This window comes from Lutjanus erythropterus, chromosome 19 (genome assembly GCF_056507025.1).
Source record: "Lutjanus erythropterus isolate fLutEry1 chromosome 19, fLutEry1.hap2, whole genome shotgun sequence".
In the NCBI taxonomy this organism is placed as follows: domain Eukaryota; kingdom Metazoa; phylum Chordata; class Actinopteri; order Lutjaniformes; family Lutjanidae; genus Lutjanus; species Lutjanus erythropterus.
In genome coordinates this window covers 31940803-31964599 of record NC_139335.1, presented here as the reverse complement: position 1 = coordinate 31964599, position 23797 = coordinate 31940803, and the positions used below count along the sequence as shown (strand labels likewise).

Genomic DNA, 23797 nt, shown 5'->3' with positions numbered 1-23797 from the left:
TTTAATTGCAGCATTTCTCCGCTCCGCCGACCATCATCCAAGCCTTCCCTCAGTCTTTCTCTCCCTGGCTGTATTTTTCTGCTGCGAGAAGAAAGAAACCGTCTTTCTAAACTTTGCTTGAGCTTCTCGACATGTAACAGATTACTCTCTCCGCTCAGCTCCTCCTGCAGTCCTTCCCTCTCTCTCCTGTATGTGTGTGTGTGTGTTTTTGGGTTGGAGGAGGGGAGCTTTTGATTTGCGGTGCAGTCAGACGAGGGAGGTCGTCTTTCAGACCAGATATGGAGGCTCCGCTGTTGAAAGAAAAACTCTTCTAACACTTGGAAACTTTACTTGTTGTGTTTCTGACCAGAAGAGGCAATCAGCTTGGAGGAACTTTACTCTTTCCTTTTGTACTTTGGTTGTTTTTTTCTCTCTTTGTTTGGTTGTGCGGAGGCTCTACCTGTGAATGAAAAGGACTGCATTTTTTGGCTAAAAAGGACAATAACTAGTGGAATAAACCGTCCAGATCTGCTGTGAGTTGCTGTCCGCATAGATTCTGTGGATTCATACCTTTATTGAACATATGAAGAGTTTGGGTATTACAACAGTATTTGCATGTTTGACTGTCCTACTTACTGACTGCAGTCATTCTGTTTCAGAGGCTACAGTACCTCTAGTGTTTTTTCTTTTCCTGGAGCGTCTCCCCCTCCTCTTATCTCTTCATTCCTTCATCTTTTTCTCCCTCTCTCCTTTGTGTACTTTGGAGAAGGAGGAGCTCAGGACCAAAAAGAAGAGGACAGGATAGTGATGTCATGATGGGCATTAAAATTTTCAGCAACAAAACTTAATGGAGACGAGAAACAGCACAACAGAAATTCAACAAACCAGGCTGACTGCTGAGTTGAAGAGCCTCGCTCTCATTCATCGCAGTAACTCTTGTTTTCTGGGGCAGTAGCAGCCCTTTGATTTGTTGACTCCACCCTCTACATGGAACCACTCTGAACCAATCAGAGCCCCACTTCCGGCTAGCTATGGACTGCACGGCGGCTATTTTGAAAGCGTGTGCCCGCTCCAGATCCAAGTGGTGTCGTCACGAGCGGTCGTCCGTCCGTCGCACGTGGAGACCTACAGATGGCTGCGTTTGCGGTGGAGATGTCATGGCGGTGGAGGTCGTCAGCCACGCCTCCTCGCTCCTGCGGCGCTTATTGTTTTACATCTGCTGCTGTCTGTCCCATGAAGAGAGCTCTGAGCTGTGTCGGGATTGGGTGGATCATCCCATGGGAGGAAGAAGAAGTGAGGATGAAGGTGAGAGTAAAGGACTCTCTCTCTGTCCCGATGTTCTTGTTTCACCAGGCAGACAGAGTTTTATCTGGGTCAAAAATTCTGTGTATCAGTGTTTGGGGCTTTCTTTCACAGCCGTCATTGCTTCATGTAATTTATCATTGAGAATGGATGGACTTTGGTCAAAATGACCCTGATGACATCATCAGGGTCATTTTTCAAACTTTGGTTTGGTTTGGTTTGGTTTGGCTTTTTGGTCCCTCCAGGCCCACAGAAGACATTCTAACACTGTTTTTACAGACTGAGCAGTACTCTTTGTGAAAAGAAAACTGAATTGAATTGTCATTGGAAAAATTGATCCAATATCCAATATCCCAAATTCTAGGGTCTTCCCAGGTAAATTTATTTAGTGGAGTACAAAAATAAAACCAGAGAAAGTTGTAAACATTGCTATTTGTAATAAGTAAGGGTACTTTGTTTCAGCGTTTGAGAGCTTTAATAATACGCTACTACACTCTGTAGTCTGGCTCAGTGTCCCACCCACAGCACTATTTGATTGGTCAGAAGTCACATGTATTAGACAGTCAACACAGAAGGACATATGCAGAGCTGCAGAGAGGAGATGTGTAGAAGTTACGACAGCAGATATGGCCATAGTTTCAATAAATATCACCATCTTATGATCTGTTTCTGTGATGGCAGCATAGTTACACCAGTGAAAACGCCCGAAGTCATGGTTGGGATTTCAGTCAAGGCGGCATCTGTCCTGCATTTCACTGCAACTCTGCACTGAGATTTCGGGTATTATTACTTATGTTAAAGTAACGGCGACAGTAAAACTATGATGGTTACATATAGTCCACCGGCGATCTGTACAGAACACAGGACAACTGTGATACGTTGCACCCCTACTGTTGTGTAATTTATATAAAAAACATTTTAAATGAAAATACAGACACTTTCAGGAAAAGTCAGGCTGTTTCATAGCTTTTCTAATGTTAAGCAAAGAAAAAAGTGTTACATGATAAGAATTATCTTGACACTTGTCACCTAAACTGCGATGTGAGTATCTGTATGCGCATTCACTGGCGTTGAATCTGGTCACATCTGTTAGAGAAATCGACTGGAAAAAGACTGCAGACTGACCTCTTGTTCTCTGTTTTATAGTCTGTTCGAGAGGTATCATCTCTGGTTACGAAACAAGAAGCCACTGGCATCAATTAAACAGTGTTGTTTGTCCCTCTGTTCAGCAGAGGTGGCCTCTGGTTCAGGTGAGGCAGCCCGCCTCTGTTATACCACACTACAGGAACACTAGAATTGATTTGGGTTCCTGATTTGTCCATGCTTGATGAGGCAGGGGCTACTTTCAGGGCTAGTAAGTAAAACACTGTAGGTGGTGAGCTAACAGCTAAAACGCTAGTCAGATTGGTAGCACAAGTCACTCACAAATTCTCTTTTTTATGTGTTCTCTTTACTAGGCTGTTAACTTTCCCTGGTTCTGGCAAAGAGTTACTGAAGGGGGAAAAGCTCTATGAGCGAATGAACTTTCTGACGGCTAGTTAGCTGAGTCACAAATGGGAAAATAAGTTTGTACACTTTATTCAGTAGACCTATTTGTACCATTGACCCCAGTGTAAAAAAGAGTTGTCTTGAGCCAGTGTTTGGTTTGTCCACTCCGGCCTACTGTAGAAACGTCTCCGTGAAAAAGCGCATGTGGTGTGAATTAACATGTCAAAGTTCAACAAAGTTAAATGTGAAAAATTTTCACAAATTTACTTTGCCCCTGCTAGCGAATCCACTCATTTCAAATTATGCAGTTTGAAATGTTGGTGTTACAGGCCCTTACTCTTTGTTTATTACCAGAATATGCACACTAAACAGGATTTATTAAAGCCATGAGGACTGATAATCAGATTTAAGCCATTAACCCTCCTGATTCTCCTGTTTTTCATTGACCTCTCCGAGTTTCTTCTTGGAATCACAATTCTCCTGCATTTCTCCCAATTAATGACAAATTTTCACACTTTTTTACACGTTTTTTATGTATAGTTTTCAAGGAAAGGTGAACATTTTTTTAAGAACAGCCTGATTAATATTACCCCTATTATAATCATATGTTAAATGTTCATTTTAAATAAATTTGAAATGAGCCTACTAGATAAGACTAAATGCTGTAGTTCTGCTGTGTTTCCTGGCTAATAATTGCAGAAAAACCATCCATGAAGCTCAAGTCTTTCGGAGGAGGATCCTCAGACCCCCCACTATGGTTTCAAAATCCTCCCTGTTTGTGAGGTCTTGTGGTCGGAAAGTATGGATGAAGCTGCAGTATAAGGGTAGCTGTATACAGGGCATACACATTTTCAGAACTGTGCTTATATTGTGTCCTTCCAGTCAGACATCTGACTGTTTTGTAGATAGTGAATCACTTGTGTGTCCCTCATGGCCACAAAGGAATTTCAGAGTGTCAGGTTGCTTGATGAAGGCTGAGGGTAACAGAAGCAATATTTCCAGATCCATGGATGGAAAGAATGGCCTGTCTTCCCTAATTCATGTGGGTGACCTTGACAACAACAGCAGTTGTTATTTCTTTTCTAGGTCTATAAGTATTGATCCATCAGCTGACTGACTGATAACAGTCAACCCACACTAAAGGTTGACTGAAGACCTGTGAACGTGAACATGAGATGTAGGCTCAGGAAGCAAAAGGGGGCATTATCCTTGTCTGAAATGTCACATACATCTCCAAGAGACGTCTCACAGCAGACATTTTGACATGAAATACTAGGGTAAACACAGGTGTCACCAGTGGTGCTAATTAAAGTCCATGGCTGCCATGAAAAAGTCTAAAGCCATGAGGAGGTTCTTTTTCCTGAAATTTGACAGGGTATTGCTCGAGGACAGCCATTGTGCTCTTACCAAAAATGCTTATCCCAGCTGCTTCGTCTTCTGCTTCTTCTTCTTCGTGGATGAACTGAAGCTGGGTGGAGCTTCACTGTCACTCACCAAAGCATGTACTGGCTTGTTTATTAATTTGTATTCAATTTTACTTTATCAACATGAACATTATTAATTTTATTTGCTTTTGTTTACCCTTTGTTTCTCAGGAGGTTAAAAATCTGCTGGCCCTACTTCCTCCTACTGGCTAAAAACGCACCAATATGTTGATTAATATTTGATTTGTGTTACCAAATCTTTACAAACTGAACCAAACAAATGTATTGGTGGCTCCGATCTGACAGCAGTATGGTGGTACTTACTGATAAAAATACATGCATGACTTATATCTGAGTAACTCTGTATTCACTGCGTCACCACGGCTGCTTTCTCGCCAGCCTGGACTGCCATGATCACGAGTTTGGTAGCCCTGCCTCTTCTGCTACATAGACAAGATAGTGACTGTTGAGGGCGAGAAGTCTGCAGTGTTCCATGCTCAAATTTTTGGCCATTTTGAGGACAACATCTGGATACTTGTAGTGCACTTCGTAAGTGAACAGACTTATGCACTCCAAACAGGAAGTGTACTAACAGATGTGTGCAAACTGAGACACAGAAAGACTCAAGTTTGACTGACACTTCCATCGACCAGTCAAGATAGTGACATACTGTTGGTTTCTTTTTTTTGTGAATATCTTTTTGCGGGGGCTGTTTTCACAGAGACAGCTGAAGTTAGACAGGAAACTGGGGAGAAATGGTTGAAGAATCAAACCCATTTTCTACATTAACTACAGCAACTGTTACATAAAGTCAGTCAACCTTATTGTTTTGTTTACATCTGCTTTCCCACAAGATCACATGAAATCATGTTCCCCATAAATACTTAAATAATACATACTCTTAAAAATTTAATAATAAGACTGTGTATATATATTAGAGTATAATAAGACCTGGCAGTAACTCCGAGCACTTATTTGTAAAAAAAATATTTAATCGTCAATGTTATAAACATGCAATTCAATTTTATATCAATGAAAAGTTACAAATATATTTGTGTATTCTGTCAATTATACTTCTAAGAAAGAATGAAACTCTGAATTCGCTGAAAGCAGATTCAGCAGGTCAGACCTTTAAAAAAGAGTTGGAAATCAGAGTCAGCCAAGTAAATTGCAATCATTGCATTTCTACCCTTTACTGTTGGGTTCTGACACTAGCTGAACGATGAGCAGAATGAAAATGTGCCAGAAACAAACGGAGCATCTTTGTCTCTGTACATGTCTGAACATTTGTTTCAACTTGTAGCTTCAAAGCTACCAGAGAGCAGTTGCACATTCCCTTGAAATCTATGGTGGTAGAAGCTTTGGGACTTAGTTATGTGCCAGAAGTGCCTACATATACTAGGATCCATTGCATGCAAGCCGCTGATGCCCACACCCATGATGCTGTGTGTGTCTCAGCAGCCTATAGATATCACTTGTTTGGCCTTTTTTTGTCTCCCCTGGCCGCCCAGAGGTGGAGACTAGAAATCCAAGTGGAAGTAGCCTGTAGTTCTTCATTAACCTTCCTTCTGTTCTTTATTTTTTCACCTGACTACATTTACCATCGTCACTGACTAGACATCCACATAAGTGCAGAATTTTCACTTTAAGAAACTCCTCTGGCTAATAAGCTAAGTGGTATCATATGCTGTGTCTCAATTTGTGTACTTCTGTACAGACACTTTCTGTTTTAAGTGCATTCACATTGACATTTGTGGCAAAACAAAGTGTACTGCAAATACCTGGATGTTGTACTCACAACGGCCAAAAAGCTGACTATGGAATGCTGGATACCTCAATGGTCGTCATCTTGTGTACGTGGCAGAAGAGGTGGAGCCACAAAACTTGTGAACATGCAGCCCAGGTGAGCAAGGAAGCAGCCATCAACATGTTTATTTGGTTAAGTTCGTAAAGATTTTGTACTGCGAATCAAGGAAGAGGAAGGAGGGTCGGCAGGTCATCCATGGAGATTATGGCGCATTTCTAACCTCCTGAACAGGGAGCAAACAACAGCAAATACAATGAAAAGGACGTTCATGTTGAAGGGAGTGAAATTAAACATACATGAATGAACAAGCTGGTAGATATTATGTGGGTGGCAGTAAAACTTAAATTCATCCACAAAGAAGAAGAAAGTGTGACTTGAGACAGAGTTGCCCTGTTAAAATTTGCGCACCATACAAGTAGATACATAGCATGTAAGATGTACAACATGACAGTGTACGAATGGACGTATCTGAATTTAGACACAGCTATGCTTTTTCTATCCATGCATAAATGCTTGCTGGCCTTTAGCAGGTGAGTCAACCCAGACACAGTCAGCAAACAGCTGGCCCAAACATTTGCCGATTTTACAGAATTTTCTTTGTGTTTTCTCTTGTTTTTAATTTTCTTTTCTTTTTTTGGCAGATTTTAGACACTTTTTCAGTCACAACCACATCTGTTTGCTTTTTTGAAACCACATAGTTTTATCTCGGGGACAGAAGGAAGGAAATAGGGAAAAGAAGAAGTTGAGAGGATGGAGATGAGAAAGCAAGGAAGAAAGGAAGGGAGGGATTGACAGAGGGAATCAGAAGCTCCAGCGGTTAACGAGACAGAAATGGAAAAGTCTGCGCTCTCTGTATCTGATCTTTCCATTTTATTTTTCTTCTTCTAAAAACGACTCACACACCCTGTCATTGACTGACCACACACAGATGCATGTGTGTGCGTGCATACACACGCACAGTCTTCCCAGTGTGCTTTGTGTTTTGGTTGGTTTTATTTTAACTGTGTGTATGTGTGTGTATGTGTGTGCGTCTGCGATGCTTCTCTGGTATTTTGTCCGACAGTCAGCAATTTATAGCTGTAATTATAGACTGTCAGAGAGAAAGAGACAGAGTATGAGCTTTCATGCGGTGGCTTACAGTCTTGTGTGTGTGTGTGTGTGTGTGTGTGTGTGTGTGTGTGTGTGTGTGTGTGTGTGTGTGTGTGTCTAGTCTTGGCACATTTAGGTCATGATAGTGAATATATGAATATGGAGATCAATTACTGTTCCACACAGTCTTCCCAGTGGGCTTGCATTGGAGTTCACGCTTTTGTGTTTTAAGTTCTCTTACGACTTGTTCTATTTTCATAATCTCTTCTGATTGGGTGGCTTTATGCCCATTATTTATCCTGATTGGACAAACCCAGTCTTGGGGAGGCGGGGCTCTGGGGCAACAGAGGACATGGGCAGGGCTTGTACCTCACTGAGGATGGAGGGGAGAACAGAGGTGGTCATCTTCATGAGAACAGTAAATGTTGGATGACTCTCTACTTCCTGGTTTGATCCAGTGGTCAGTGTGTTTCTGTCTGTGAGTTTAAACAGCTGCGGATTCAAGTTATGCGGCTTCATTTGTGTCTTACCATGCTGTGTACTCGACAGCAAGGCTTTGCTGGACAGCATGCTAAAGCTGATATCAAAGGGATCGTTTGTTTTGTTTGTGATGGATGGATGGATGAATGAACTCATAAATTTAATTAAGTCAAAAAAGTTTTGATGACGTGGCGTTTTGAGACATTACAGCGGTCCAACAAACACGCTTAACATCGACTACACAGACCAACAAAATGAAATACAGAGAGGGAATTCAGTTCTGTGCTAAATGAACCTGACAGCACATCATCAGTGACTTCTATTCGGCTTTTTCCTTCCTTTTAATCAGAAAGGAAGGAAGGAAACACTGCATACTTTCAAAGTAAACTTTTAAAATAAAAGTCTCTGTACAAAAACATTTGATCGTGAAGAATTCACAACATAAAATAGTTTATTTTAGATGGTCTCGTATGATAATATATTTAGAATAATACAATATAAAAATGTTCAAAGGAGATATTGGCATATCCAGCTATTTCAATTGCAGGTGCCTAGGAAAATGTCACTTCAGTTTTATTTTTCACACATTTCGGTCCAGAGGGTATCAGTGTGAAAAATACACTGTGATGCTGAGCAAGAGCAAAGTGTGGGATTTTCTTTTCTTTTCACAAGACTTTAGATAAAAATGTGAAATTATCAATTATCTGTATCAACCATGAGAAGCAGGTAATTATCAGTTATTGGTATCGGCTGAAAAGCGTCCATATTGTGCCTCTCTAGTTGTTGACAGTCTAAACATTTCACACGGTGATGGTGCTACATTTGAAAGAGATCACCGAACACTAACTGCTCAGCATCATAGCAGAACAGACAGGCTAATTTAGCCTGTAGCTGAAAGGAGCAGCAAAAAAAACGTTTTTTCTTAAGTATGGTAATTCATTTTTTCAAGAGTCCTTAATCTTTTTTTTTAATCTAACCCTAACCTTTTCCTTGATTTTCCCTCAGTTTTAAGTGTATTGAACGATTTTTATTTCTGACTTTTTTTCTCCTTATGCCATTTTATTTGCCATTATTTTATGTTTTCTTTTAAAACCTTACAACTTTCCAACCTGTCTGTTTTGTTTGCTGCCCTCTGTGAAGTATTTTGTAATGTGAAGTTTGAAAAACTCTATTGATAAAGATTATTATTATTATTATTAGCATTATTATTATTAGCATTATTATTAGTCTGTTAGTTCGATGTTAACACATAATGCGACTTACCGTTAGCACACTAATGGAAATTAGCAATGACGGTAATATTATCTCGACAAATGATTCATTTAACTTAAGATGCTTAACACAAAACAACATGTGTTCCCACTTTCATGCATATATTTTCTGTGCTCTGTGGAAACAAACTAATAGCTGATTTCATTTTGCTAATGCAGTATGCTACTCTGACTTTAACACACTGAAGAGCTACAGCAACCTCACCGGGTCAAAATTGTTTTAAAAAGCAAACAAAAATTACCAACCAAGTATCGTGATAATATGAATCGGGAGATAAGTCATCATCCCAGCCTTACTAGACAGATGAATGATTAGCTGCTAAAGAGACAGATATTTTTCTCAGGAGTTATTGTAGACTAAAACAGATGTAAAAGGAGCGTGAATGTTGGACTTTCATTTGTCAAATGGACAAAAACACAACTCAAAGTGTATGATAATTCTGCTTTATCAGTGGTCTAAAAAATCAACAATTACAAAAAACAAGTTTAATGTACAAAAATCTGATTTGGTAAGACGTCTATTGTAAAACTGCTGTCTCAAATTCTGCTAGCTGAGACATTTGGAGGTTTTTTTTTTTTTTTTTTTACAGTTCAATTTATTTAGACAAATAAAAAGCATTTCCTCTCCCACTGCAGGTGAGGATGAGGAGTTAGGACCCCCTCCCTCAGTAGACGAGGCGGCTGATGCTCTGATGACCAGGCTGGGCTTCCTGCTGGGGGAAAAGATAATCAGTGGAGAGCAGGGGTCCCCGTACCACGGCCAGGATGATGGGCAGGTAATCGACTTACACACATATACAGTCAGTTGTGTTTAGCACTGCCAAACTTTTTAACATTTTATTTTAATAGAAGAAGCTGAGTGGAGGGTAGAAAACACAGATTTCAGAAGCGAATTCAACCATATTGTAATTTTCAGGAAATGTGTCTTCCATGTCAGTTAAAATTCTGTGATGCAAAGTTGTTTGAATACCAGTTGAAATATAACACTTACTGAAACAGTAATAACTGAACTTTCAGTAGTGACAAAACAAAACACTTAATCCTTTTCCTTTCTCCATTTTCTATAGAATTCCCCATACATAATATCTCTTTCAGTAAAAAAAAATGTTAGCATTCTCTATCGTAAATGCCAGTTAAAACAAGAACACATGAATAAGCCAAATAATTTTTAGTATGTAACAGATAAAACTAGTAAGAGGAATAAAGTAAATTTGCCATGGATACATAAAAACATGCATACAGCATGAAAGTGAGGCTACAGTCTGCTGTCTTCCCCACAGAGGATCTCTCCCTCCTCCAGTCTGGCCAGCAGCAGCACCTCCCCCTGCTCCACACTGCAGCCCCCTGCTGGAGGCGAGGGCAACAACAACAACAAGCACGCCTCCTCCAACCACGCCTCAGTTGCCTCCCCCACCTCGACACTTGAGAGCAGAGACAGCGGCATCATAGGTGACGTTCTGTAGATACAGCTTCTTCACAGAGGAACCCTTCCACTGCTAAATCACTCACTCTCTGTGTCGTCTCTCCCTCAGCCACGTTGACCAGCTATTCTGCTGAGTCGGCAGCGGAGCGGGACGATGGCACAAAGTACCCCGGCGATGGTTACCATGGCAGCAGCCCGAACCTCTGGCAGCAGGCGGGCCGGCCGGTGGTGGCCTCCAGTTCCTCTTCCTGCATGGTAACAGCAGGAAGAGTGAACGAGGGCTTCCGCTACAGGGTGGAGGACAACATGGCTGCCTCCACTTACAGCCTCAACAAACTCCACCCAGACCAAGGCCTAGGCTTCGCCCACTCATCAGGCTCCACCCACTCCATCCCTCTCTACCTCATGCCCCGCCCTAATTCAGTCGCTGGTAAGATGGCAAGTGAATGATGTGTGTGGGTGTGAGTGTGTCTGTGGTTTCCTCTCCCACACGCTCTTTCCTGTTAGGAAGGAAATACATCATTTGTTCTCAGCTATAGTGAATTCACTATAGTGATAGTGAGCAAACAAAGGCTTGCTTCCATGATTGTGATGTGTCCACCCTGGGTTTAAAACAGTTTACCACACAGACAGCCTTATTATCAATAATAACTCTTTTTGTACCACTGTAGATCTGTTTTATCCATAAATAACTAATTGTACAATAGAAATAGACATGAATAATTTTAATTATTATTATAATTAACACTCTTATTACAAAGTAATTAATTATTTGATATCGACTGGTCAAGAAAAGGAATGATAAAAAGAATTTTATAATAAAATATGAATAGTAATCCACCAATACCAACTTCAATGTAAAGGGATAGTTCACCCTAAAATGAAAATTCTGTCATTATCTACTCACCTTCGTGCTGATTGAAGGTCGGGTTTAATTTTTCAGTCCTCAAAACACTGCTGGAGTTTCACAGGAAAACAGTGTTGCAGAATCTCCCAAACAATGGAAGTGAATGGTGACCAGTTAAATAAATAAAAAAAAAACAACAACCAAAAACATAAAATGCCTCCATACTGCTTGTCTGGTGTAATCCAAGTCTCCTAAAGCCCCAGCATGCCAAGTTGACTTGAAAGACGTCATTTCCGCCATGTTTTTATCCTGAATCTTTACTGTAGATCCTTAGCCTGGAGCCACGTTCATGTGCACACACACAATCTGAACTGTGTGTGTGTGTGTGGTGTGATGGAGTGCGCGTACAACTGAACGGCATGTTGGGGCTTAAGGAGACTTGGCTTACAGCAGACAAGCAGTATGGAGGCATTTTATGTTTTTGGTTGTTTTTTCTGTTTGAAAACTGGTCACCATTCACTTCAATTTGAGATTCTGCAACACTGTTTTCTTGTTAAACTCCAGCAGTGTTTTGTGTTTTGTGTAGGATTTAGTTGACCTGACACGCCAGATGGTTTGTTACACAGAACCATCTGGGAACTTGTCCTTAAAAACATATGGAAAAGGGCAGACACTTTCAAAAAAATCATTGGCAAGTGATTGGTTAAACCAAAACCAAAATTTAAATAGGGGAGCTACATTTTTTTCTGGATAAAAATCACTATAATGTTTATTTCTCAGCCGGTCTCAAGAATGAATGATCTATGTGGAGAAAGTTAGAATAAAAACAAAACTTTATTTTTCTTACAAAACAAAAGACAACGCCTGGGCAACATATTCACATGTCATCCTCCCTTCCTTCTTTTCCTCTCTCCGTGTCTGATAAAAACTATAAACCATGAGCTCTTTGGGAAAGGAAGGAAGGAGGAAGGAAGGACATGTGTGACGTTTCTCAAAACACACACACACACACACACATATACATACTGACAGGATACAAGCAACGGCCAGCGGTGATATTCTCTGTGGTGTTTGAGGATTGTAACTGGATTGATTGGATCAAACTTTCGGTAGGTGTCAGTACGTTTTTTTTGTGAGTCGAGACGTCTCATAGTTTTCAACATTCAGCAGTGCTTTGTTAGCTTTCAGATCAGCTTTACAGCAGCTGCAGGGGAAGTCAAGACACTTCACTCCTCGGACAATATCCTACAAAATCCTGCCTGTTCTTCACTTCACTAATGATGAATAAGAAAAGAAAATATTTTTAACCACAAATCTACATGACAGTTGCAGGTCTTCACACAGTTTTGTGTTTCAAACCCTGGGTTTTGTTTGTGATTGTATAGTTTAGCGTTAGAGGATCAACAAGCAGCAAAACAACACTGAATTCACACTGAATTCATACAGACACAAAGGTGAGCATCATTTAGGAAGATTTGCTTGTAATTAATTTATTTTGTCATTATCATGAGATCATGGGTAAATTATTTGATTGTTTTGGGATTTTTGTGTTGTATTTAAACCCCTGGCCACTAGACAGCAGTGTTGTCATCTGTCTTCACAGTGGATGGAGAGGAGGGTTGGCATTGGGATGCATTTAGCTCATTTTGCTAATAATGGAGACGGCATACCTGTCATCCCCCTACATATTGCCTCCTACCCCCTGACTGACTTCTTGGGAGAAGAAGCGAATTCACAAACTTTGATGTTGTTGACGCTTCCTAAGTCCCACCCCTTTTTTGTCTGTGTTCCAATGACAGTTGAGCAAACTTGGTATTTCAGTCAACTTTCTCCTTCTCCTGTTTTTTTGTACAGCATTATGTGCTAGGCTCGTCTATATTGTAATGAAAGCAGAATTTTGAAGACAGTTAAAGGGATATTGCACTCAAACATGAGAATTCAGTCATTATCTGCTCACCCTCATGAGTTTTTTAGTTCACAAAACAGTGCTGGAGTTTCACAGGAAAACAGCGTCACAGAATCTCCCAAATAATTGAAGTGAAAGGTGACCAGTTTTCAAACAGAAAGCAATTGAAAAAACAAAACAGAAAATGCCTCATCTGTTGTAATCCAGGTTTTTCAAAGCCCCGACATGCTGTTCACTTGTGCACACACACCGTCACACCACACACACCCAGTTCAGACGGTGTGCATGTGGATGTGAATGTGTCTCCAAGCTAAGGATCTACAGTGAAGATTCAGACCAAAATCATGCTGTAAATGACTTCTTTAAAGTCAACTTGGCATGTTGGGGCTTTAGGAGACTCAGATTACACCAGATGAGCAGTATGGAGAAATTGTATGTTTTGTTTAGTTTTTTGGGTGTTTCTTTAATGTTTGAAAACTGGTCACTGTTCACAGATTCTCCAAAGAGATTTATGGAGTAAAAAACTAAACCCAACCTTCAATCATCATGAAGGTGAGTTTATAATAAATGAAGTTTCATTTTTGTGTAAACTATCACTTTCAAAGGGAACCTTTAAAAGTGAAATATATTCCCATCTTTAAATTAGTTAATGTAAGCTAAACACTAGCTACCTAGCTAGATAATTTACCACAGTGATTAGCCCGCTAATTAGCTCAAGTTATGCTAACATTAGCTAGCTAATTATCTAGCAGTGTTCTGGCATTAACTAACTTAAGATATGACCCTGCATGCTGCTCTGACTGAAAAAGGAGAAAGTTGACTGAGGTAACAAGTTTGCTCAACTGCTATTGAAGCACAGTGCACAAAGGACTTAGGAAGGGTCAAGTCATGTGAATTTTACAGAGAATCTTAAATCTAACTGATTCAAACTGTTAAAATACATAAACTTTAGGTTTCACTTGCCATTAGCAACACCAGCAACATTTTTTTTTAAGTTCTGTGATTGGTTTATACCACCATTCCTCCAAATTGCTTTTATCTGCACAGTAGTCTACCTTTTATCAGAGAACATTTTTACATATTTTAATATTTTGTCTCAGTTTTTCATCTTTCAGACTGATGATTCAACCAGGAGAGTTCCTTGCTACTACATACTACTGTCTATGCAGAAAATGAACTTTCTTCCATCACTGTGTCTCTCTCCAGCCACTAGTTCTGCCCACCTTGAAGATCTAGCCTATCTGGATGAGCAGCAGAGACACATTCCTTCAAGGACGTCCCTCAGAATGCCCAGGCAGAATTCTGGGAGTCGTACTCAACAGGACCACAGAGGTAAACCTACACAACACTTACATGTGCTTTCAAACACACATACAGACAACTATTTTAATAAAACAACGCTCCACTCTTCCACTCCTCTCCTGCAGTTCGATTCACACCATCTCTCAACCTGAAGCCCCTCCACTTTGAGGTTCCCGGCCTCTCGTCTGATTGGCTGTTCACCGGCAGGGAGTGGCTCTTCCAGGAGGTGGACGCTTGTCTTCGTAGTGGTGACCCATCAACCAGTCGGGGCGTGGTGATCATCGGCAACATGGGCTTTGGAAAAACAGCCATCATAGCTCGTCTGGTGGCACTCAGTTGTCACGGAAACCGCATGTGGCCGACCGCTGGCGGCATCCAGACCATGCCCAAACGTAAGCTGAGATTGTAGGGTCTTTTCTTCACCATGCTTTGTTCACCAAATGACTCTCTTCTTTTCAGTTTCCTTATGTACAGTCCATCATCTTTTTAAAATACCTTTGACAAAATACAGTATTAACAATATTTATTCCTGGTGGATACAGAAATTTACAAGAGACATGTAAATGACCATAATTATAAAATATACAGTATTACAGTCTTTCATTCAACCAGTCAGTGGTTAAATAGGTTTAATCTCAAATTCTAATACAAAGCAACACATCCTGAATGCTTTTAATTGTATTTTTCAACCATATTTTATTTTCTTATATCAACTCAGATGTCTCTCATCTCTTCATATCATTTCATAGTCAATCTGTGGTTAACCTTAACACACAACATCCATCTTTTAAGAGGTCCAGTGTGTTATATTTACAAGGATTTATTGGCAGAACATGGCAGAAATGGGATATGGATGAGAGCAGTCCATCCAGGTGCTTTTCCCCCTCCCCTTTTTGTATTAAAACAACCACTCAAATTCCGAGGTCTTCACAAACTCAAACACATAACATAAGACAGTCGTATCACTGTTTAGCAATCAGGCAAGGTTCCATTAAGAGTCCTTTTTGGAAGAAAGAATCCTTCAAGTATTGTTGAACCCTTTTTGTCAAGGGTTCATAAAGTGTTCTTTGTACCGTAATAGTAATAATAAAAAAAGGTTCTTGATAGAAGCCTTTAAGTGAGTTTTAGGTTAAAACCCTTGGAATATAAAAAATGTTCCTTTTAGAACCCTCTGAGTGTGTTCTTGATAATACCTTTAGAATATAAAAATCTTCTCAGTAGAAACTCTTGAGTGTGTTCAAGATAAAATCCTCAGGATATAAAAATATTCTGTATTATGTAGAACCCCGTGTTTTTGTAGATAAAAACCCTTGGAATATTAAAAAAGGTTCTCAGTAGAAACCCCTGGGTGGGTTCTAGATAAAACGCTTGGAACATAAAAAGATTCTTGGTAGAACCCCTTGAATGTGCTCCAGATAAAACCCTTAGATAAAAAAATATTTTTGCCAAACCTCCCCTGGGTGGGTTCTAGATCAAACCCTTGGATAATAAAAAAAAGATTCTTGTTAGAATCCCCTGCGCGGGTTCTTGTTAGCACCCTTACCCTAGAAGGGTTCTCTCTAGAACCTTTCATAGGAGGTTCTGAGTGAAACCTTTCACAGATGGTTCTACATATAACCCTTTCTGTTGGGTTCTAGAGGGAACCCCCTTTTTAAATGGCTCTACCAGGAACCAAAAAGGGTTATCCTCTGGGGACAAGCTGAAGAACCCTGTTTGTTCTAGTTAGCACCTTTATTTCTTTACAGATTAGTTTATAAATCATAAAAAATGTGCTCCTTTTAACTTCAGATGAGTCAAATAAGCATCAGATTGAGTTTTTTTCCTGATGGTCTTTGTCTGTATGGTGATAACTGGACCTGCTAGTAACCAAAACATCCTTCTGTAGATACACTGAGATATAGATGTAGATTCTAGTTCTATGTTCAATATTCAGACACTTAACAAGTCTCATGCCTGAAGAACCTTTCTCCAGTCTTAATCATACTTGCTGGTGTGCAGAATAAAGCTGGGTTGATGTTCTGCAGGTGCTATTTTTACATCTTGATCCAATTATGACGCTTGGTATCTTTTCATACACACTTCAGAAGAACCTTATTTTCTCTGCAGTTACTTACTAGTTTACAGGATGGCCTATTCTGTCAGGACTTCCTCTGATTCTATTTAAAGTAAAATCGTGCAATATGGCCCAATAAAATTCTGATTGCATTTTCCTGTTTTGTTTCCATTACTCACTCATTTCAGTTGTACAGCTTTTCTTTACTCTCAGTTTAGATTTACTTTCTAAACCTTCAGAGAAATGTGGTAATCAAATACAAATCAGGTTTCATTATAAGAATTTGTGCTCATGCATGTAAAATTAGGTCCAGGACAAAAATAAAAAACAGTTCCAGACAGGAAAAAAAAGGCCTGATGTCATTTTGGAAGTGCTTCATTGTTGGCTTCATTTTCTGCAATACGTCCTGTTCTTGGTAGGCGCTTGAAGGGGACATAGTAAATCGTTGGCAGGAGCCCATATCACATGCCTGCCAAAGGACCCCCAGTGAGTTATTCCAGCCATGAAGACAACCTTATTCATTCTGTAAGAGACGGCTGAGTCATCATGCACAACCCAATAAAATCAGCAACCAGACTTGCAGCCGAGTCACACACAGCCACCAGAAGAACCCAATAAATCATGCAGTGGAAAAACCAAAAGAGCAATGGTTTGTCTATTAACATCTTTACTGAGATTTAGAAAAAAGTCTAATATTCTTCTCTCCTCACTCCAGATGTAGAGGCTGTTTCTGTCTCCCATGATTCCCTGGGAAGAGGAGGAGGAGGAGATGAAGGAGGAGGAGGAGGAGGAAGCTGTCCAGGGACGCCAGAGATGAGGAGGAGACAGGAGGAGGCACTGAGGAGGCTTGCAGGACAGGTAGGATCTTCTGTGTGAGTGCGTGCCTCTGTGAATCATTAATGGACCTGCATCTCGTCTGGAACTAATCTCGAAGACTAAAGGACCAATCAACCTAATTTTTTTTTTTGTGCACAGTCATGACAGTATGCTGAAGGACCTCTGTTGGGGCCACAAGTGAAATTTCATTTTAGCTAACATGTGTTGGGGTCGTGTTAGTGTTGGTGGAACTTTGTAAACCTCAGCTGGTTACATCTGGCATTAGTGGGAGCATTGCAGTAGGTGCTTCACCATCTGTTGCCTGGCAGGGGTCTGCACTCAACTGAGTGACCTCTTCTAGTTAGGTACAGTTTGTCAGTATTTGTACTTCAGCGTTTTCATTTTATGCTACTAATACTTAATTTTGTTTTTATTATTATTATTTAATTTATTAGGGACCGTTCACAGTTCAAAACATGAATGTCTCCATTTGTTGCACAGTAACAAATTATAGCTTAAGCAGTTTCAAGTACTTTATTTTGGATAAAGTGCTTGAAACTGCTTGAAAAGTGATTGCATTACTCTCATGATAAATTGCTCTCTGGCTGAGTAGTTCAGTTTTTAGATGAAGAAATAAAATAAGTCAGAGAGATTAATTGCTTTTGCCTTTTGCACAAAATGAAGGCAACTCCACGTGTGTGGCTACACTTAGTGTGAACTGACAGTCTTTTAGTGAATGCATGGCCTCTGTTGGAACAGTAAATGGGAAGTTAACAGGTGACAGCATGCTGGGAGGAGGCTGTTTCAATGAGCGTTGGCCTGAAAACAAAAAATAGTACAAAAAATGGAAAGGATTTTATTGAGATTGAAGTTATGTGTCTAGTTATTGTTTGCGTGATTGTTTTATATCAGCTCAACCAGGTTATAGTCCACTTTGAAACATCAGACTTTGTTGTGTTTTCCATCACAAAACATACAACAGCTTATGTAATGTGATGAGAAATGAAGTAGGTCCTAATTATTTTGCCCATATATATGTACATAAATAATTAATTTACCTCCTGCCTTCTTGCCTGGGGCAAGTACAATTCCATGTCAGGCAAGTAAATCTGACAACTCACTTGCCCGACCAGGCAAGTGGTAAAAAAGAGTTTAGAGTATTAAACAATTTTGATAAATGATTACTTGCTCAAGTAATTTTTCATACAGAAATGGCAGAAATACTGTTTACACTACAGCCTCTCAAATATGAAGACTTGCCAATATTCTTCATTTATTATCACATTAAAATGAATATCTGTATGTTTTAGACTGACAAAATACATTTAAAGACATCACCTTGGTCTTTGAGGAAGTGGGATGAACATTTTTTACTGTTGTCTGACATTTTAAAGACACTGCAGCCATAGATTTAACATGACAATAAACTTAAATCTTTGTTGTCATCCGATAACTGCTAATTTTATAAAACAGTTTGTTTGACTCTGGGCAAGTAGATTTCTGATATTAATAAAAAAAAAAGAATGTTGAACCCTGTCACAGCTGTAAGGTGCTGGTCAAGAAATCCACAATCAAACTCAAATATTTCTTTCTGTCTGTCTTTGCAGGTAGTTTCATATCATTTCTGTCAAGCTGATAACTGTCACACCTGCCTGGTTCCGGAGTTCGTCCACAACATGGCGGCGATGCTCAGTGACGCCCCTCAGCTGCTGGCCTATCGGGAGCTGCTGCACCGGTCACCACAGCTCCAGAGCACACTTAGTCTGCGCTCCTGCATCCAGGATCCAAGCTCCGCCCTCCAGAGAGGAATACTGGAACCACTGGATGCTCTCTACAAAGGTGCGTACAGATTCTGCCAGCTCCTGTTCGGTATAGTCAGGGTCAGTGCTCACTCTGTTCTGTTCTGTATCGTTCATTTTACAGAGAGGAAGTTGCACGTAGAGGGGGCGGGGCTTATTGTACTGATTGATGGGCTGAACGAGGCAGAGTTCCACCGGCCAGACTACGGCGACACACTAACTTCCTTCCTGTCCCAAAACGTCCAGAAATTTCCTTCCTGGTTTAAGGTCATTACCACTGTCAGGACCAGTCAGCAGGTATATATACATATATACATATATATGTATACACACACATACACACACACACACACACACAAGCAAAAACAGACTTCAGAAACAAAAAAATTGGGAACTTTTTGTTTCCAACTGTTTGATGTTGTGGTAAATTATGGTTATAAGTTACCAAAGTATGGCATTTTTAATAAAATTTCTGTTTTTTTTTAATCAAGACTCTAATATTCATTATCACCAAATTCCCTTCAAAGATCAAACAATTTATTACTGCCATAACACAGTCAAACTTTAGCCTTTGGTATCAGGTGGTTGTGATTGTCATCAGTCATGTCAATCAGTCAAACAACTCAGATTGTTTAGAAAAAGACTGCTGTCAAGCCTTGTTTCTTCTCCACATGCTGAAGCACAGAGCTGTAGTAACAGCAATAATTGGTATCACAAGAGTTAAGAGTGTGTTGTCCCTATTTTAAACTTTACAAAACTAAGACACAACAAAAAGAGGAAAAAAGTCCACCAGGCGCGGCTGCATCACGTTACGGCTGCGCCACATCAGCCGGGGCAGATCGCAGCCATTCTACACAATGCTTGTGATTCCACCAGCAGCTCCTCGGGGGCCAATACCGTGACAACAAATTTGGGCCAAGAATTCTTCCCTGAGGACTACCAAAAGTCATTATTGGGGACTGACTAAACTAAGCTGATCTTAATCTGAATCTTTTTCTCTGTCCTTTTCTCAATTAGGACATCACAGGTTCTCTACCTTTTCACCGCATCTCTCTGGACAGGATGGAAGAGAACAACGCCATAGACCAGGACCTGCAGGTAACATGCACAGTCTGCCTCGCTGTCTGTCTCTCTGTCTGTCTCTATGTCTATTTGTACATCTATACGTTTTTGTTGTTTTTTTTTTCCCCCAGGGTTATCTGATGCAGCGTATCCACAGCAGCGCAGAGATCCAGAGCAACGTGTCGCTGAGCAACGGCCGCCTCGACAACACGGCACTGGCGAAGCTGATAAGCCACCTAAAGAGCCTGAGTAAGGGCTCGTACCTCTACCTGAAACTGACCCTGGACCTGATAGAAGGAGGATACCTGGTCCTAAAGAGCTCCAGCTTCAAGGTGAGGAAGGGGAGGGAAGAAAGAATGATGTGAAGTGGAGGCAAAATGAAAGAACGATTGAAGGAAAAGTTGTAACATAACAACTTATTTTATAATTGTTTTGGTTTCTTACTTTGCTTTTATTTCAATGAAGAAATACTCTCCAGTTCTGAGATAATTGATGCTATCACAGTATCTATGCTAACCTCTTCAGGAGCCACCTTTGTTTGTTCGAGATGTGTCACTTCTAGGACACGTCCTCCTCGGACACTGATTGGCTGCACACCACTTTTGGTGCGGACAAAAACAGATAACTTGATCTTGTGATCTGGCGAATCCAGCTACCTCGCAGTGTACCTTACCCATGGTAGAAGTACAAAAATCAAGGAAAAATGTCCAAATCAACAAAATCTGAGCAAGATAACATAATCAGGTAGACAAAACACTCAGACAGATCAAAACTGCATTGCAGACGCAATGTGTCCAGTGGAATCAAGATGTAAGAGATGAAATCAGATAACTTGTCTGATTAAGTGTGGACATGAAAACAGTTGAAATGTATGTTTTTGTCGATGACAAAATCACTTGAAATGTCAGTTAAAGTGGAAGCAGAGAGGCTGACAGTGATTGAAATATCATTTGAAGATTAAATGCTGAAAGCAATTGAGCTTGCAGTTGAGTTATGTTATTTAATTAGTTAAATACAATTCAATAAATTTCTGATGCAATAATGTTTGTTTGCTTAGCTAGATATATTCAGTTTGATAGACAGCAGACGGGAGGACTTAGTGTGTGTGTGTGTGTATGTGTGTGTGTGTGTGTGTGTAGGTGGTTCCTGTGAGTCTGGCAGAGGTCTACCTGCTGCAGCTCAACATGCGGTTTCCCACGCAGTCGTCTTTCCAGAGAGTTCTGCCACTGCTCAACGTTACCGTGGCGTCATTGCACCCACTGACCGACCAGCAGGTTCGTTAGACACTATCATTGTGTCTCAACATTCATGTCACCCTCAGAATGAAGCCCAACAACTGTAACAGGTTCAACCTGGACCATATTTCCCCATGTCTTTGTGTCTAAGTGACTAATGAGGACAACAGTTGTTAGAAATGGTCCAGTATTGAGGGATGCTGCTGCAGCCGTCAGCCATAAAACAGGTTGCTATGTAATCCTTGCAGACACTTGTGCACATCAAAGTCTTTGTGTTGTCAGGAAGACTCAGATTGTTCTTATGAAGTGTCTGATAAGATAAGGAAAGGTGCTTACAGAGATCAACTTCTTTGTTAAAGAGTAGGTTCAGTTTGTTCAACCAGAAACAGCTGTTTAATTTCTCTCACCAAACTAACCAGACTCCATTTACAGAAACAGTCATTTTATCATTGTAAAACACTGTTCACTGAAACTCAAAACTAAATAAAACTCAGCAAAACCGTCTTGTTTCAGCTTCTGACTGTTCCAAAAATCACTAAATCTGGTGGTTTGGTCCAAATTAACCCTTATTTCACACCGTTAAATGTGAAAATACCTGCTGTGAATTAAGGGTTTATTTTGTCCAAAACACTGGTGGCTGTGATTGTTGGAACAGTGGAAAGATGAACTTAGACGGTCTTACAAATTTGAATAAAGTATGCTTTACAATGATAAAATGACAATAGTTGAAAATAGTTTGGTGAGAGCAACAAAAATACTGTTTCTGGTTCAACACCTCTTTTTCTCATCCACACACACTGCAGTGCTTATGAAGCATGCTGATGGAAAATAGATGAGGAATATTCACTTAATACTATTTATTTATTATATTTTATTTTACTTATTACTTACTTAAGGAAAACTGCACAGAGCGCAGAAAGTTTGGCTGCTCATTTACTGCTGAGGCTTTGAAATGTGTGGACAATACGGAGCTTGTAAAGACGGACACTTTGGTGTGGTGTCCATGCTGTCCATGCTTACGTAACATTTGTGGTCTAGACAAGGCGTTAGAATAACAATCCTAGCCTGTTAGTGGCAAAACAAACACTTTTAGTGGATGTATTTTGATGCTTTGCAACTGCTCATAAAGATTACGTTGCAGTCTGTTTCACAGCTGACGGCTGCTGTGCTCAGTCTCAATAAAGGACCGGTTTACCCTTTGCTAAGCACTGCCCTCCTTAGTTACTGTTGCTAAGCCTGCCAAACTTTCCATTCTTGCATTGCATTTATGCAGTTTTGTGGTGATAATGGTGGCAGATTTAACATCGAAATTAGGTCTTTGAATCCTTAGACACATAAACAAAAGCAGCTTCTCATTTCAAGCTGATGACAGTGGATTTTGTCGGCTAAAATAATGACTCACAAGCAGATTTCGTAAGTTTAGCTGACTGATGTAAGCTACTGCTTTGAGTTGGCTGAAAAGTCTCCAGCTGATGTTTTAATGTTTCCATCTGACACATTTTAAAACAAGCACCCTGTGAAAGTGTTTATGTAAAGTTAACAGCTGCGTACATGATATAACATTAATGCTAACAGACTGAGATGACTAAAGCTATCATCTCAGCAAACATTGGTCGGATGGTGAAATACAACAGGTATATCTACATGGTAGATGACAGAAATACACTCATTAATGTGGGAAAAAGGAAGCACAGGGACTCAGTTAGTGCAGCGGACCTTGAGTCGGGTCACCCAGCCAGACCAGCCCACTTTGATTCTGCATCAGCTCACATCCTCCTCCTCAAACCCCCACAGAACAAACGCAGATGCAGTGGGATCTAACAAGTTTGTCTGGAGGTAACATGACTGCAGCTAGTAAGTTAGCATTAGTTAGCCAGACATGCTAACGTTTGCAGCTTATGTTAGAGTAGATGAAGACAGAGTTTAAACCATTCAGCACTCGTGTGCTCTTGGGTTTCACGACAACAAAAAAGACACTACCGTCCAGACTCATGAAACACTGAGTATCTCTTCTCGGAGTATCTCTCTTCTTAGAGCCTCCTGCACACCTTCAACATGGAGAGAAATGGAAAGTTTGACAGCTCTAGTTACGGTTGCTTAACCTATGATTGGACATGGTTTGGAGGTGGGAGACGGGTCAGTTTCAAATTCAATTTCAGAAACTGCTGTCCCCATTTAAAAACATGGGAAAATAGGGTCCAGGTACCAGTTACCCCTTAACTTTTCATTCAGTGCTGCTGTATCATTAGGTCAAAATTTAAATCCAGTTCAAATTCCTGCAAAATGAATGACATTCCCATCAGCCTCAGCAGTGTTTCATTCTAATCAGCTAACACACTACCACTAAGATGGTGAACATAGTAAACATTACATCTGCTAACCATAAGCGTGCATTGACGGGCAGTGAGACAGTGAGAGGGGACCATCCTACATTAGAGACTCTCTGCTGTTCTATGTTCCATCAAGACCTCTCAGGTCCTCCACTGCTGGGTTTTTAGACGCCCAAAACTATAA

The 23797-nt window shown here is 40.3% G+C and overlaps 1 protein-coding gene across 1 annotated transcript in view; it reads left to right on the top strand.

Moving 5' to 3' along the window:
* Positions 1-267: 267 nt before the first annotated feature.
* tanc2a (tetratricopeptide repeat, ankyrin repeat and coiled-coil containing 2a) overlaps positions 268-23797 on the top strand; it is a 40760-nt gene continuing 17230 nt past the window's right edge. Inside the window, exons 1-12 of the mRNA XM_084743749.1 lie at positions 268-1284; positions 9477-9616; positions 10121-10289; positions 10373-10693; positions 14223-14348; positions 14444-14710; positions 17087-17229; positions 18795-19026; positions 19111-19283; positions 20004-20084; positions 20180-20380; positions 21188-21322. Of these exons, the coding sequence (XP_084599875.1) occupies positions 1011-1284; positions 9477-9616; positions 10121-10289; positions 10373-10693; positions 14223-14348; positions 14444-14710; positions 17087-17229; positions 18795-19026; positions 19111-19283; positions 20004-20084; positions 20180-20380; positions 21188-21322 (2262 nt within the window). The 5' untranslated portion in view covers positions 268-1010. The remainder of the gene's footprint in view (positions 1285-9476; positions 9617-10120; positions 10290-10372; positions 10694-14222; positions 14349-14443; positions 14711-17086; positions 17230-18794; positions 19027-19110; positions 19284-20003; positions 20085-20179; positions 20381-21187; positions 21323-23797) is intronic.